We start from the raw sequence: 15,188 nt of genomic DNA, 5'->3' as shown, positions 1-15,188 counted from the left end.
GGCTGTTGTTGACTCCTACCTGCTCTGCTAGCCCTTGTGGCTGCTGGAGTGCTATGTGAGCCCACAGAGGTTGATACTTGGTTCCTGTTGCGTGTATGGAAATAGTTTTGTCCTCCTGAAGCAGCTCTAAGCAAGGAGGTGGCACTGGGTGTTTGTCCTGCTCTGTTCACAGTCCAGCTCCCACATGTTAATCTGTCCCAGTTGGTCAGCATGGTGTGGTGGTGTCCATTAATGGTTGGTGTCCCAGAGCTGCCTCTTCAGATGGGCTCTCGTGGCTTCCCCCACCACTGGAGACAGAAACTCTTATTATGGTTCTGCAGAGGAGTGCAGTGGTAGCTCTCATTTCTTCCAAGTTTCTTCTTTTTTCTTTATTAGTTTGGATTTACTCATCACAGCCTTGGGTTTTCTCTGGCAAATTGGCAGTGCTGTTTTCACCTTTTCCATCTGAGCTTTTCTCTGATGTTGGTGTTTGTGCAGCCCTTCTTTGACTTGGTATCACACATGGTTCTTTTTATCTCCTAAGTGTTGATACAGTGAATCTGTGCTCTTGCAGTGCTGTTTTCTTAAATTAAAAGTGGGAGGTTTCACGTATTCATCCCTCAGAAAGTTCAGGTCGCTAGCAAATTGCTCAGAGTGGCAGTGCTTCTCCGTGTTAAAAGTACACTAAAAACTGCTTGATGTTTGAGGTCTTGCACACGTATTCCTGGTCCCCTAGAACGTGCGTGGAAAACAGTGCTGAGACCAACAAATCTGTCCTCAGAGCAGCACAGCTGTAACTGCATACGTGAAAAGGAACTCATTAGATTTGAAGTTTGTTCATCCTTAATCTTACATATTCTCGTGCTGGAAAATGACAAAACAGTTTATGTTGGAAGGGATCTCTTGAGGTACAACCCCTGGCTCAAAACAGGGCTAACTATCAAATTAAATGAGGATGTTTAAGGTTGTATCTAGCAAATATTTTCAGTATCCGGAAGATAAGTCTTCTGTATCTCTGAGCAGCCTGTTCCAGTGTTTGGCCTCCAAGCGTGTGGTTTTGTCTCCCTGCCCTCTGTTAAGGCAGCAGGACAACCTCTCCTTTGCCTTCCCACAGCTGCATTGGCTTGCATGCAGTGTCCTGCCCCCAGACTGTCCCAGTGCTCCTCTGCAGGGCTAAGGGAGCTCAAAAATGGGCTGTGGAGCAGCAGCGTTTCCAGCTTATCCTGTTTTCCTTCAAGCTTATCGTGCCTTACCTACATGCCAGAGATCTGATTGGAAGGTAAATCCATGCAGGGTGTTTTATGCCAGAAAACATGCTGGTTTCTTTTCCAGTAAACAAGTACAGGAGTGGCTTTTCTGCCCTCTGACATCACCATGGAGTGGATCTGAACAAGTATGCCTTCCTTTTTATAACGTGTGCACCTGTGTGTTAGTGAGGTGGTGTTTCTTGAGTGGTGTCTGAGCTGCCTGTCATAAAACCTCTTTGAAAACTCCTGTAGCCTCTTTCCTTAAGAAGAGTCTGTGCCTTTTGGAAGGAGAAGGGCAGTGATTGTCCTTTCGTTTACCAACCATTATTATTTCACAATTCAAATCTCACAGAAAGCAAAGCTGAAATAAAAGGTTAGAGGTAAATAAAAGAGATGCTTCTGTTCAGTTCAGTGAGCTGTGCTGCCCACTGTGTTGTGCCCAGCCCCAGGGTGGGTAAGGTGATGCAGTTCCGTGCAGGAGATGGTTGCTGTGTACCACCTGTCTTCCATTGCTTCACTCTTCAGTTTATTTTGTGTTAACTTACAAGTTAAACTTCAGGAGATATCCATCTTTTTCCCGTGGCCCCTCCGAGCATCCCCTTTTCTGGTCAATATCTCCAGCTTAAGAGATTTTTATTGAGTGTTGACTAAAGGGAGATCAATTTTGAATACTTTAGAAGCTCACTGTCACCAAGCATTCACAGCTCTCCCAAGCTTTATCAGCAGTGGTCTTTGAAACTGATAATTAAAAATAGACTTGTCAAGGAAAAACTGCAGCCAGAAGCCAGAGCTTTGTACTAAATAATAAACAGGAGAGCCAGGGGAAGAAAAAATACTGAAATTGGAAAGGCATAGAACCACTATGAAACTTAACACTGCTTGGCACAAGGCTAATAGCACATGCCTGGTTTTAGAATGCTTTCTGGGGGTTGCTTACTGTTTCCAGGGATGTTAGCATGTATGCACACCAGGGACTGAACAGGATTACTGATAAAGAGTGATGTGCTGGCTGTAGACATTTCAGTTCTGCAAAAGTGAGTATTTTAAGCTCTTAATTGATGAGGGCACTGGAGCCTCACAGCTCTCCAACTGGCTGAGACTGTTCTTCTGCAGAGTAGTGAGGTTAGACGTGTGTTAAAGCTGGCTCTGTTGCTTTATTAATAGTGTTACTTGCTACATTGACTGTGTAACGGGTTATACTTGGTGTCATTTACACCCCAGTGACAATAACAATTATTTTTGTGGTGTGATTTGGTATTGCACAGCACAGGATGACACGGACGTCTGAAGTAGACGTGACCAGCTCCAAAATGTCACATAGCACTCTTAGCTTGATGCTAGATCTACACAGTTTTTGGTTGTAAGGACTTAATGTTGAAGAGTTTGAGAAGAGGTAGGGAGAGGAGTGTGTAAAAGAAGGTCATTCTTCATGGTAAGAACACGAAAGCTGATGGAAGTACTCTGTGGGTTTTGTTTAAGGCTTGTTGAGAAAGTGAGAGTCCTCAAGCAGTTACAATGCTGTTCTTAATGGTAGGGAACTACATGTTTCCCATTTAAAAAGCATTAAACATTCAAATAATGCTTTCCCCCCCCCCCTTCTGTGTAGTTGTACTGTATTCATTTATTCTGTTCCAGAGAGCATTCTGACATCAAGCTGCATGAAGGATAGCCAGCATGAAGAGAACAAATCAGCCCAGGCAGAAGTGCAGAAGCATCAAGAACATAAATGTGAATTAGAGGGTTTCAGTGTGTGCTCTGCATTCCATGCTGAGGCACTGGCTTCCTGAGCACTCCAAGGTAGCACTGTTAGGAAGAATCCCTCTAGCTGGGCTTCTCTTTTGGTTTGCCAGTTTTGGTCACACCAGAGACCTGGTCTGCATGGAAATAAGTTTTTTGTTTGGCTTTTTTTTTTTTTTGGCTACTTGAGCTCTGGCCTCATTTCCTGACCAAGCTGCAGTCTTGGAAATCCTTGTGCTGGCACAAGGAGTAGTTGAGGTGATGTGGGTGGGAATGAGTGGGCAGTTAAAGGCAGAGATGGCTTTGGCAGCATTAGCCCAAGTGCTTGGAAAATGAGGCTTTAGTCTTGATGAAAAAGTTTGTTGGTGTTTTGTTTTTATTTTCCCTTCCAAAGTTGAGTGCCTTTATGGAATTTTCGTCTGCTTCGAAATCCGATTGTAATGACATTCCTAGGGCTTGGTCTTTCAGAATGTTTTGAGCTTGAGTCCAGATGGATTAAACAGCTTAAAACTCCATCATGAGGGCCATTGCCTAGGGTTAATGTGGGTTTGGTTCTGTTTGTGTCTGTTCCAACACTTACTAATGCAGAGTAACTTTCCTTAGATCTGCGATTCAAGAGTGAGGATGACTTAATTTAGGCTACAGGCATTTGTCTTGTCCGCCGCCCTCATGCCATAGGTGTTCCCAGAACTCCTGGAATTTCCTGTCTCTGCTGGAAGGATGGTAAACTACACCTTTCCAGCTGACAGCCTACCATTAAACCAGCTGGCACTGACCTTGGTTATCCTTAATGCAACAGAGTGTAATTTGTGAGGTGATTAACAGTTACAGCATGCAGAGCTGCTCATGGGACAGGAAGCATGGTACCATCCCAGGGATGAGCACTGCCTGCTGTGATTTGAAACCCAAATTGGGCAGGGCATCACTACTTAGTGTTTGTGCAGAGATGAAAGCAAGCAAGAGCTGGTGCCCAAAAACTTGTTCATGGGTGGTACTTCATCTAGATAAAGCCCTGGAGGAAAACAAAATCCAAACACTTGTACCTGGTTATGAAGGCTCCAGACTGCCGTGAAACTTGTTGCACTGGTCTCTTCCTGGTGTAGCAGTACCTGGAGTTGCTGTTCTGATGTCATGCAACACAGCATCACGTGGCCGAAGCACACTGTTCTGGTCATTGGTTTTTAAAGAAACACCTTTATTTGCTTTTTGCAGTTTGTTAGTATCCTGAATGAAAGCCTCAGTCAATGTGTGAAGGGCAAAATGACCACAAGTGCTTGTTGATTAAAACCATTAACCTCTTTCAAAATGTGCCTGCAGAGTTAGGCTTTCCCTTTTGTGGCACTGGACTCCACAGGCTGTTTGGATTTGAAGGCAATAATACGTTGAGAGCAATGGCAAAGTATTTTAGTTGTCCCAGTGATCTTTTTGTGAGCCCCTTCATTGCTTTTACCCTATGAAGAACTGTAAATCGGCCAAACAATGAGTTCTTCTGTGGCTGTTACTTTTAAATTGCAACTCTTTCCATATTTTACATTGGATAAAATTGCATGTTTGTCTTTATGACTTGAATTGTCAGATTAGTAGAACAGAATACCTTTCTTAATGTATCAAAAAGGAAAACATACATCTCAAAAAAGAAAAAATCATGTTTCTTTCACTAGAGTTGTCTGTATGACTGAAGAACTGATGTCAACTAGCGAGGCTATAGCAGCAGTTATTGGAAGAAATAAGAAAAAATGAAACCAGTTGTTAGCTAACAATGGAAGGAGAAATGGAGGATGAATGGAACAAGGCTTGATTAAGAACAAGAAGATGTAATGAAGTTGTCCCAGCTACCTTCTTCTCGATGCAGCCTACTTTCTTCATGAAGGCTCACCATGTGAAGCTGAAGGAAGTTAGCTGGAGCCCAAGAGACTTGAATACGTGTGGGAGTTATTGTAGTAACTTCAGCAGTTTCCATGACTTCAACAATTCACTTCATTCTCTTACACTTTCCTCTCTGTGTTAGGCCATGTCTTATTAAGGCACAGTCGTCAGTGTGGGTTCTGGAAGGTCTGTGAATCAGTGGTGTGTGCTACTCAACAAGTGGTGGTGGCCAGAAGTTCTCCTCGTTTTGCATCATCATCTCCTGGGGCACAGTGAGTGTTCAGAAGAGCTCTGGTAAAATCCCTGAATGCTTTCATGTGTTCAGGACGTTTGGAGATGTTGTCTGTAGAAGGCTTTAGTTAGCTGTAGGATGGTGCTTGGAATGCACTGTAAGCCTAATTCATGGCCCACAGTGCTGCTGAACACCCTGCATCCAGGGAGATGGGCTGACTTTGCTATGGGGGATTTAATAGGGCAAAAAGGTAAAAATCTGGATAACATCTGGATGAAAACATGCTGCCTTCCCATAAGCAGGAGTGATAGGTAACTTTGGTTCACAGTTGGTAACTAGCTGTATGAAGTAGTGTGTGGTTTTGATCACAGCTGGATGCTATTGATCTCAAAGAGAAAGGTGCCCACAAACTGGCTGCGACCTGAGGGATTGCATGATGATGGAGAGGAAGCAGTTTCACTCTTAGGCTCGCTCAGTGGATGGCAGAATGGCACAGAGTGGAGGGCCACAGCTCAGTGCAGCCACCTGGCTTCAGGGACACGAAGCTCCTGATGCTTGAAATGGTGCTGGCACTGTTAACCTACCTCTGTGTTTGTCCAAGCATTCGTGTAGGGGATCACATCAGAAATTGTGTGTTCTATTGTAATTAACCATTTCTTCCTCTGTTAGTTTTCAGCTGGAGTGAGTTATTGATCATGTTCATTATGCAGGTGGGTGAATTATTCTGTCAATGCAAAGGAAGGGAATGGAAAAGGAAGATATGAGAGTAGCTTATTCAGCAGCAGTATGGTGTTTTCCTTCTTGAAGTGATTGTGAAACAATTGTGCAAGTTTAGAATCTTGTCTCCTGTCTGGTTAATGGCAGTAAGGTTGGTTTCCTCTAGATGGTAATTTGGTGTAGGCATCCACTTATATGCTTTGAGTTGTTCCCTGGAAGGATGTGCTCTTCTCCCTGCCCTGTTAGGGAGGCCTGCCTTCAGCACAGACAGCTTGGTTGGGTAGCAGCCCATAGGACTGCAGGCACCATCAGAGCTGTCTGCCCACACCCTGTCCCTTTGTGGGCCAGTACTTAGGGAAACCATCCTTCCATAGCTTTGTGCTGATAGCCCTTTACTTCAGCTGTGGCTCTTTGTGCATTTCATGGCTTTCTCGTGTTGAAAGGCTGCTTTTTATACACAGAAAAGCCATAAGCATTGGTTGGCCAGGTTGGATGGGGCCCCGGGCAGCCTGGTCTAGTATTAAATGTGGAGGTTGGTGGCCCTGCCTGGGGCAGGGGGGTTGGAGCTTCATGATCCTTGAAGTCCCTTCCAACCCAAACCATTCTATGATTCTATGAAGTTGGTTTTTTTCTTTTTGCTTATTCTCTATGAAATGGTAAAAACATTTCTCAAAGTAGTTGCTTAATAGTGAATCAATGGGAGTTGAAAAAGATAATTAAAGCTGTAATAGGTGATCTTTGAAAAGGATAATTAAAGCTGTAATAGATGTTTATCAAGAAGTAGGTTTGATTTTATTTTCTTTTAATGTTTTCAGTGCTTGTGTTCTGAATGACAAGAAGGAAATGAGAGCAGCTGGAAATGGTTGTAGCACTCATAACCAGTGAATACGGGATTTAATGCAGCAGGCAAACAAAATCTCTGTTTCCAGCATGAGAAAATTCCTTGATAAACCAAAATTCCCAATTTCTCAGGCATGTCATATTTCCTACCTTCAGCGGGTGTGACAGCACTGTGAAAACAGCCTGCCTCGAACTGTTGTCATCAAGTAGCATGATGTTTGATAGGTTTATCTTCAGTAGGAGAAAAAGTTGGTTCCCTCTTTCACCTGTTCTTAATTCAACACAGCTTTAAGTCTTCAAATGTGTTTTATTTATGACTGAATGCTTAAGCAAATCTGCCCCTATTCATCTTTTATATTTCTCTGAACAATTAGCAACAAATGGATGAGAGTCTCCTATGAGATTTCAGTCTTTGTGTATATAATGTGAGCTCTGGTTGAACTCTCAGCTCTTTGTACCGCTTTCCTTGTGTGAGGATTTCTTGGGTTCTAGTGCCACACTGTGGAGAACAGGAATTGGCATAGACAGAAATTGAGAGTGTGGGGCTTTGGGAGGAGGTAGCACCTGCACCCAGTTCGTATTCTGGATTTGCTGCCTGTGTCTTTCTGTTGATAAACCTAGAATTCTTAGTGATTATGGCACCACTGTGCAAACTGAAGATGGGCAGTAGTGAAGAAGCAGTAAATGTTGGCCAGCTGTAGCATCTTAATAGAAGCAGTGTTAGGATAGCCTGTGCTTAATGCACTTGGGCTGGCTGGGATTACATTTCTCTCAAGCAACCTTTTGATTTCTTTCTTTGGAATAAGCTGCCAACTTTTATCAGATGCACACCCTGACTTATTTCTGCTTGTTTCAATTTTTTAGGTAGACAACTCATGGAATTACTAAAACAGGGTCTGTTCTTTGGGCATCCCAGTCTTTCATGCAGTGAGTTGGGTTATGGCAGCACAGCTCACAGGTTTGTGGTGCTGTGTCTCATTTAGGGTCTGCTGAGGGCATGTGTGTCAAGAGCTCTGTGGTGAGAGATGCTGAGCGGTGCCCATCTGTAGGGTGGGAGACAGAGCTGGGATTCAGGTGAATGACAGCACACTCCAGCCAAAGGACACACACAATAGCAGAAGTCTCGCTCACCTGGTCCTAGCAGCAGCCTGCCTTCCTAAGCTGGTAAACCTTCCTGACACCATAAGGAGCATGCTGGAATCTTTGAATGGTGGTAACCTGCTTCTTGGGGACACAGGGACATCCTGGTGTGTGACCAAGGGGTGCTGCTCCCTCCCGTCCATGGAGCTCCTGCTGTGCAGCATCTGGGAGCTCACTCCTAGGTGCCTTTACAGGTTTATTTCCGACTTGAATGATGCAGTTATTAAAGAGAGCCTTAGGAGAGCCCCACCTGGACTGCTGGGAACTGGCTGTGCTGGTGTCAGAGCTGCTGACCTCTGCTTTGTTCCATCAAGTGGAACTGCTAGTTCTGCAGATGAGCTTGTGCCATTTTCCCCTCATCTGCAGTCTTGTTACCTCCCACCCAATTTATCACGTTCTTTTCTTTAGCTCTGTCCTCCCTTCCTTTGGGAGGGTGGAAAAGGTGAAACCTGAAAGGGTTTCTCCTCACACTTGAGATCACTGAAAGGCCATTTGCTCTCATGGTTTCACCCTTACCAGAGGGCAGGGAGCAAAGCTCTGTTCCTGTGGCTGTAGCCTAGCATTCAACACTCACATCTCTTGTGTGCTTCAGCCACGTGTCTGGATGGGCTGAATGCTGATGAGTGGTGAAAGAAGAGGGCAACATCCCTATACGGAGGCACATTGGGGCCATATGGCAGCATCTGTGGGTGGCTGATGCCCCCTAGAGACCACTGCTGCCCCTGGGAAGCAATATAAATAGTGAGACCATGAGGATGTGGGCGTCCCCAGTGGGAACAGCATTGTTCTGGCACCTCTGCTCCAAACCACCATCCCTCATACCGAAGTGAAGTTAGAGCTGGGCATGCTGTGCTCATCCTGCCCGAGGAGGGCACTGTGCTCTCAGCCAAGGATGGGAGCCCTGCATTGCTCACAGGAAGCAGGCCTCACTGCCTGGATCCTTTTTACTTCATTTAACAGGCGTGGTAGGAGAAACTTAAGCATATAGAAAACAAGTAAGAATATAATTGCAGAAATTTCTAAACCTAAGAACTGAAGACTTCATTCTTAGTCCTTTTTCCTCCTGAAAAAGCTTTGCAGTTCTCAAGCTTAATGCTTCATGTCAGCTCTTTGCCTGTGACAGTATGTTACTTTTGTGTCTTTAACATGTATAGCCAAAGAAGACTCTGATACTGCTAATCTAAATGAAGTGAAATCCTAAAGAAGCTCAGTAGAGAGTGAAATTACAGTAGATCTTGCCTGTGGGATTTGCAGTTCTTAGGAATTGAGACTGTGCATTTCACTTAATACTTCTCCTTGCTCTCCAAATAACTGGTGGGGGTGTCTCACTGCGGACAGCTTCCTGTGCTTGCCTTGGTTTATGGTGGCAAGAGGCTGGTAAGGAGAAATCCTTTCAGTTCTCAGTTGGTCTGCTGGATATAAGAGCATTGCAGTGCCTCGAGAGCATTGCAGTGCCTCGGTTAGGCCGTTTATGCAGCTGTTAAAAGACACCAGATGATTCCCAATGCTCATTCTTCTGTTTTTTCCAGCAGGAAGGTGAAATGGAAGGTGAAGCAGTCGAAGCCATTGTGGAGGAATCTGAAACTTTTATTAAGGGGAAGGAGCGAAAAACCTACCAGAGGCGCCGCGAGGGAGGGCAGGAGGACGAGGCTTGCCATATAGCACCCAACCAGGCAGACGGAGGGGAGGTGGTGCAGGATGTCAACAGCGGTGTGCAGATGGTGATGATGGAGCAGCTGGATCCAACTCTTCTTCAAATGAAGACTGAAGTAATGGAAGGTGCCGTGCCTCAGGAAACGGAGGCTACGGTGGATGACACGCAGATCATAACGCTTCAGGTTGTTAATATGGAAGAGCAGCCTATAAACCTTGGTGAGCTTCAGCTGGTCCAAGTACCCGTTCCAGTGACTGTACCCGTTGCCACCACATCTGTGGAAGAACTTCAGGGAGCTTATGAAAATGAGGTTTCCAAAGGAGGCCTGCAGGAGGGAGAGCCCATGATCTGTCACACCCTGCCTTTACCAGAAGGCTTCCAGGTCGTGAAGGTGGGTGCTAATGGTGAGGTGGAGACACTGGAACAAGGGGAACTTCAGCCACAAGAAGATCCCAATTGGCAAAAAGATCCAGACTATCAGCCACCAGCCAAAAAAACAAAGAAAAACAAAAAGAGTAAACTTCGCTACACCGAGGAGGGCAAGGATGTGGATGTCTCTGTGTATGACTTCGAGGAGGAGCAGCAGGAGGGTTTATTGTCTGAGGTCAATGCAGAAAAGGTGGTGGGCAACATGAAGCCACCTAAACCAACAAAAATTAAGAAGAAAGGTAAGCTGTGAGTGCACTTTGAAAATTGATTTGTTGGGGGGGGGGGAAACCTTGCAGTATGGTTGCAGTGACTCAGTAGATGCAAGCAGGAATAAAGCAGATGTGCCAGTGTCCCTTGCTGCCTCATTTAATAGCATTCAGTTCTGCTGTTTCTCGGGCACATAGGCTGTAAAGGAGTTCATTTGCTTCAGTGTGATGCTGTGCTATTAGTATTCCCTTATAACTACAGTTGAAAAGATTCTGTTTTCTGCTCTAATACATATTTAAGACTTTGCGTACGTGTTTTACATTAGGAACCAACAGTGCAATTAGCTTTGTGATTTTTTTTTTTTTAAACAAAGTGCTGGATAGGGTAAATGATGTAAAATACAGCAATATGTACTTTCCTTTTGGGAAATTTAAACCTGTAAATTAAGGAACCCTTTTCAGCGTGGAGCAGGAACATTGAGTGCTGGCATACGAATGGAAAATTCAAGCCAAACTAGTCACTGCCTGTGTTCCTAAGGATGTACAATTGGGTGTAATGGTACAAGATTGTTCCTCCCATTAGCTCAACCTCCACAGTGTTTCCTTTTCCCTACTGACCTATTATTATGTTATGCAGTAGACCACAGTACTTTTAAGTAAAGATGATTTCCTTCATGGCTAGGTGTAAAGAAGACATTCCAGTGTGAACTGTGCAGTTACACTTGCCCACGCCGTTCCAACTTGGACCGCCACATGAAAAGCCACACTGATGAAAGACCACACAAGTGCCATCTCTGTGGCAGGGCATTTCGGACAGTCACATTACTGAGGAACCACCTCAACACTCACACAGGTACTCCTGCTTTTGCCTGCTTTGTTTGTGTGGGATTTGCTCTGCCTTTAGAACAAAAACAAGGTGATCTTTCTGATTCCAGTTATAAAAACAAGCTAAAGAAGAATCTGTGCAGTGCTGCTGTCCCTTTCTCATGAAAGCAGGTGTTCTCTGCCTGGCCAGGTGCAAACCTCAACCATTCTATACATAGATTTTAAAACAGCCAGCCCTGGGCCCTGCAATTAAACTTAGAACAAATAATAATAATGCAGTTGTGTAGGATGTTGGTAGTTGTATCCTAAGCATTGTGTGGCCATTGCTTCTTGCAGAAAAGTAAGATGAAGAAAGAAGCTGGATCTAAGAATGAGAGAATTGAAAGCAGAAGGGAGGGAAAGGGGGGGAAGGTTATAAACTACATCAGTGTAACTTACAGGTAGGATCTGTACTCTGCTCTTACTTAAATTCTAGTGTACAAAGGTAATTAAACAGTGATGAAACTTGAATAATCCTCTTGTGACACTTCTGCAGGAGATTAGAAAAGCAATAGTTCATACCCCTCGTTCGCTCTGCCTGCCTGTGCCCACATCATGTCTAGCTGAGCAGTCTGAGGTTTGTGAGTTCCTGAGTGATGTGAGAATAAGGGAGTTTGCTTCCTTGTAGAAGGGATGTCCAGTCCCTAAGATCTTCAGTTCAGTATTTATACAGAGGTCATATTTATGTTCCATTCAGCTCTCTAATCTTTCATACCATGCAAAAGATGGTGCCGTATTTTCTTCTGTTACTCCACCTGACTGCCTCCTTCCTTTTTTGCTGCCTATGCTCAGGTACTCGCCCTCACAAGTGCCCAGACTGTGACATGGCCTTTGTGACCAGCGGGGAGTTGGTTCGGCACCGCCGTTACAAACACACCCACGAGAAGCCCTTCAAGTGCTCCATGTGTGACTATGCCAGTGTGGAGGTATGTCAGCTAACTGGTGCTCAGGTGGTGTTTCACTAAATAAATCGGCCTTAAGAAGATGAAAGGAATTGTAGCATGCTGTGTGTTGAAGGAGGCAGCCCTCTCCTACGTAGGCCATGCATTTAGACCACAGGTGCCCTGCAGTTCTAGGGCTGTGCATTTGACATGTTGGAGTGTCTGCAGCCAAAATTAATACTGAAGCCAAAATTGCTTCAGTCCTGAAGCAAAAAGCAGTTTTGCTTATATCAGATGATTGTCTAATTTGTTCCAGAACATGCAGTTTTGCTTGTATGCTCTATCCTGTGCAAGACTGTTACTTGTGCTTCAGGACAGCCTTTATATTGGAACAGAAATTACAGACCATGGTAGGGAAAAGAAATCTGAGCTAGGTGAGAGATGTGATTTAAAAAATGCAATATGTGCAATGGAAGGTCAGTAGGTAATGTTGAGGAGGGAGGTCAGGCTTTATCTCTGTGCTGTGACTTCAGTGCTGTGGTTTGAATGTCAAACTTGCAGTGATATTCATGGTATGAATTAAGACCAAATTTGTTTTAATGTGAGCTTGTGCTCCGTTGTGCAGGCAGCAGTTCTCGATTTATGCAGCATGCTCAGACTTGAGGAGAAAATGACTTGGCTCATGTCTTCTAGATAAAAGCAGGAGAGAGAGAAATTTCCACCTTGTTGATTGTAGATCTAGAATTGTTTTTACCAAGTTGATCATCTCAAACTAACTTAGGACAAAGCAGCCTCTGGGGAGAAATAAATGGTGTGGAGGACACTACACTACCTACTGTCCCCACCTCCAAAATTCCTTAGGTGCTTGCTTTCCCAGAACACTTTCTTGTGTCTCTCCAAGGTAACTTCATATTTTAGCATCTCAAATTCATATCAGTGAGGTGAGAATGAGGCTGTATATGAGTCTGCATTGAATGTGGGAACCAGCATCAAGCAAGGCTAGGAGCATCGTTGGGAAGTACAGTGGGAGGGGGAGGTTATGTGCAGCATGAGAATAGAATTGGATAGTGCTTGCTTGTATTTGCTTTATTGGCAAGATAAAACAAAACTCAGTCACCTTAAATTCTCAACTGACTTGTGTGCTTTCAGGGATCAGACCTGCTCATCTGCCTGTTGTTCTTTCAGGTTAGCAAATTGAAACGCCACATTCGTTCTCACACTGGAGAGCGTCCGTTCCAGTGCAGCTTGTGCAGCTATGCCAGCAGGGATACTTACAAACTGAAGAGGCACATGAGGACCCACTCTGGTATTGTTGACACGTTTTTTAATTTTGGTGGCTTCTGTGTTTTGGTGTCAGAGTGCTGAAACTGTGTAATGTATGCTGACACTCTTAATTGGCAAAGTAAACACTTATTTTATTTCATGTAAAATCTTTATCATGGTTTGTAGCTGGAAAATATACACTGTAATTTATAAGCACCAGTAAATACATAAGCCAACAGGAATTACTATCCTAAGAAGTGAGCTTGAAGAATTCCAATTTCATTGTGAGGAAATAAAATACAGCCACTTGTAGTAAGCAGAGAAGAAATTTCTTCCCTTATTAGTGCTCCAGTTGAAGATGAGCCATTTTCAGTTCCGTGCTCAGCACGTTTGCAAAAGCATCTCATGCGTGTAGGGCATAAAGATCCTCAATTTTTTCTTGGATGGAAATAGCAATTGTGTTTAGCACAGAGTGTTGGCTGGAATGCCAGGTTGATTATATGGCTAAAATTGAAGCAGGGGGGAGAACTGCACTTTATTTTGAGTTTTCAGAAGCTCTACCCCTCAGAAAATCTGCTTCTGCTTGCTGTTTTCTGGCAGCCTGCAGGTAGGTCCTCCCTGCACTTCCTCCAAGTAAGGATATTAATTTAACTGCTGTGCTTAAAGAGTAGACTTGAGTTTCTTTGCAGAAAGATGCATACAAGAACAAAACGTTCTAGAGAAAGACACTGAGTTACTATTTCTACCTTCTGTCTGTTGCAAGTTTCTGAGAGCTTGGGGCTGCTTGGTTAGATTTTATTTCAGTAAAAGCACTTGTGCTATTTCTTTTCCTTCTGCTACTGTAGGAGAGAAGCCATATGAATGTTACATCTGCCATGCTCGCTTCACTCAAAGTGGTACCATGAAGATGCACATTCTGCAGAAGCACACGGAGAACGTGGCCAAATTTCACTGTCCTCACTGTGATACAGTTATAGCGAGAAAGAGTGACTTGGGTACGTACCTCAGAAATGTGCTCATCTGTTGGAAGTGCTGCTGAAGCCTTTTCCCTGAATTAAAGTTCATTTGACCCAACTGCTGTCTACTTTTTAACCTAACAGTTCTGGTAACTCTACTAAATGATTTAGACGTGGGGCTTGTAATACATGCTTAGCTTCCCATAATTGCTGCAGACTGAGATTTTTCTGTTTCTTTTAACTATTTGAAAGTGTAGGATGCATTCCAAGCATACAAGGCAAGTTATTTTCAGGTCCATAGGTGGGGACTGAAAACGCCTCTTAGACATGAGGCATTTATTCAGACTAGCATGTGGATTAGGTCTGAGAAACCAAAGGTCAATTGACTTGACCTCCTGCATATTGGAGGCCGTTACATTTATCCACATGCATCTTCACCCAGCTAATGGGCTTGAATGTGAACAAATACTTTCGTTTTCCAGGAAGTGGAGCTGTGTGCTACAGACAGAATAGGAGAGACAGAATTGCCACAAAAGCCCTGAGTCCTTGCAGTAGAGAGTGTTATCTAGTGAGCAGTACCCAGTGATTCCAGCAGGCAAGCTCTCTGATGTACAAGAAGGTGAAAAATAATGTCAGCCCAGAGCAGCTGAGAAGGAAGAAGCCACCATTTGGCAGAACTTTCAGTCTGTAAGCAAAATACCAACCACGTAATGGAAAGGCAGGCTGCCTTCCAATTAAAACGAATGAGGAGTGCTACAATGAGGGGTGGCAGCCAACTGATGTCAGGTGTCCACCAGAGCAATCGGAACTGATTAACAACAGAGGAAAAAAAACCTGATGTTAGCGGTGAAGAATTTTTCTTCTAATAGAGCTTCAGTCTACAACAGGCTGCTTTGTGCAGCTGTGGTATGCTCTCAGTTGGAGTGTTTTGAAGAAATGACTAAAACCTCTGTTGGGGATTATCTGCTGGTATCCCTATTGCCTTCTAGCCCTGTCACTCTGACTTCTAATCCTGCAGAAAATCCTGTTTCTGAATGTTATTACCTGGCTTCTGACTGAATTCAGGCAATTCACAGCAGAGTAGTCTTAAGTGGCTTGTGAACTGTTTTACTTCTGTAATCTTTGTGTGTTGCATAAGCATTGCTGGCAAAAAAATCACGTTGTGCTGTCCTCCAAG

General features: G+C 44.1%; 1 protein-coding gene across 5 annotated transcripts in view; it reads left to right on the top strand.

Moving 5' to 3' along the window:
• Window positions 1-15,188, top strand: part of CTCF (CCCTC-binding factor) — a 30,150-nt gene that overhangs the window by 7,743 nt on the left and 7,219 nt on the right. For 2 of the 5 annotated variants that reach the window (XM_031615199.2, XM_031615198.2), the window contains exons 2-6: window positions 9,291-10,080; window positions 10,730-10,900; window positions 11,704-11,837; window positions 12,978-13,098; window positions 13,901-14,050. In XM_031615199.2, the coding sequence (XP_031471059.1) occupies window positions 9,300-10,080; window positions 10,730-10,900; window positions 11,704-11,837; window positions 12,978-13,098; window positions 13,901-14,050 (1,357 nt within the window). In that variant the 5' untranslated portion in view covers window positions 9,291-9,299. Of the gene's footprint in view, window positions 1-2,885; window positions 2,955-9,287; window positions 10,081-10,729; window positions 10,901-11,703; window positions 11,838-12,977; window positions 13,099-13,900; window positions 14,051-15,188 lie in introns of those variants that run through there. The other 3 variants (XM_031615200.2, XM_090149782.1, XM_090149784.1) reach the window with 2 other exon arrangements.

This window comes from Phasianus colchicus, chromosome 13, assembly GCF_987193195.1.
Source record: "Phasianus colchicus chromosome 13, bPhaCol1.hap1.1, whole genome shotgun sequence".
NCBI classification, from domain to species: domain Eukaryota; kingdom Metazoa; phylum Chordata; class Aves; order Galliformes; family Phasianidae; genus Phasianus; species Phasianus colchicus.
This window is presented reverse-complemented; position numbering and strand designations above follow the sequence as displayed.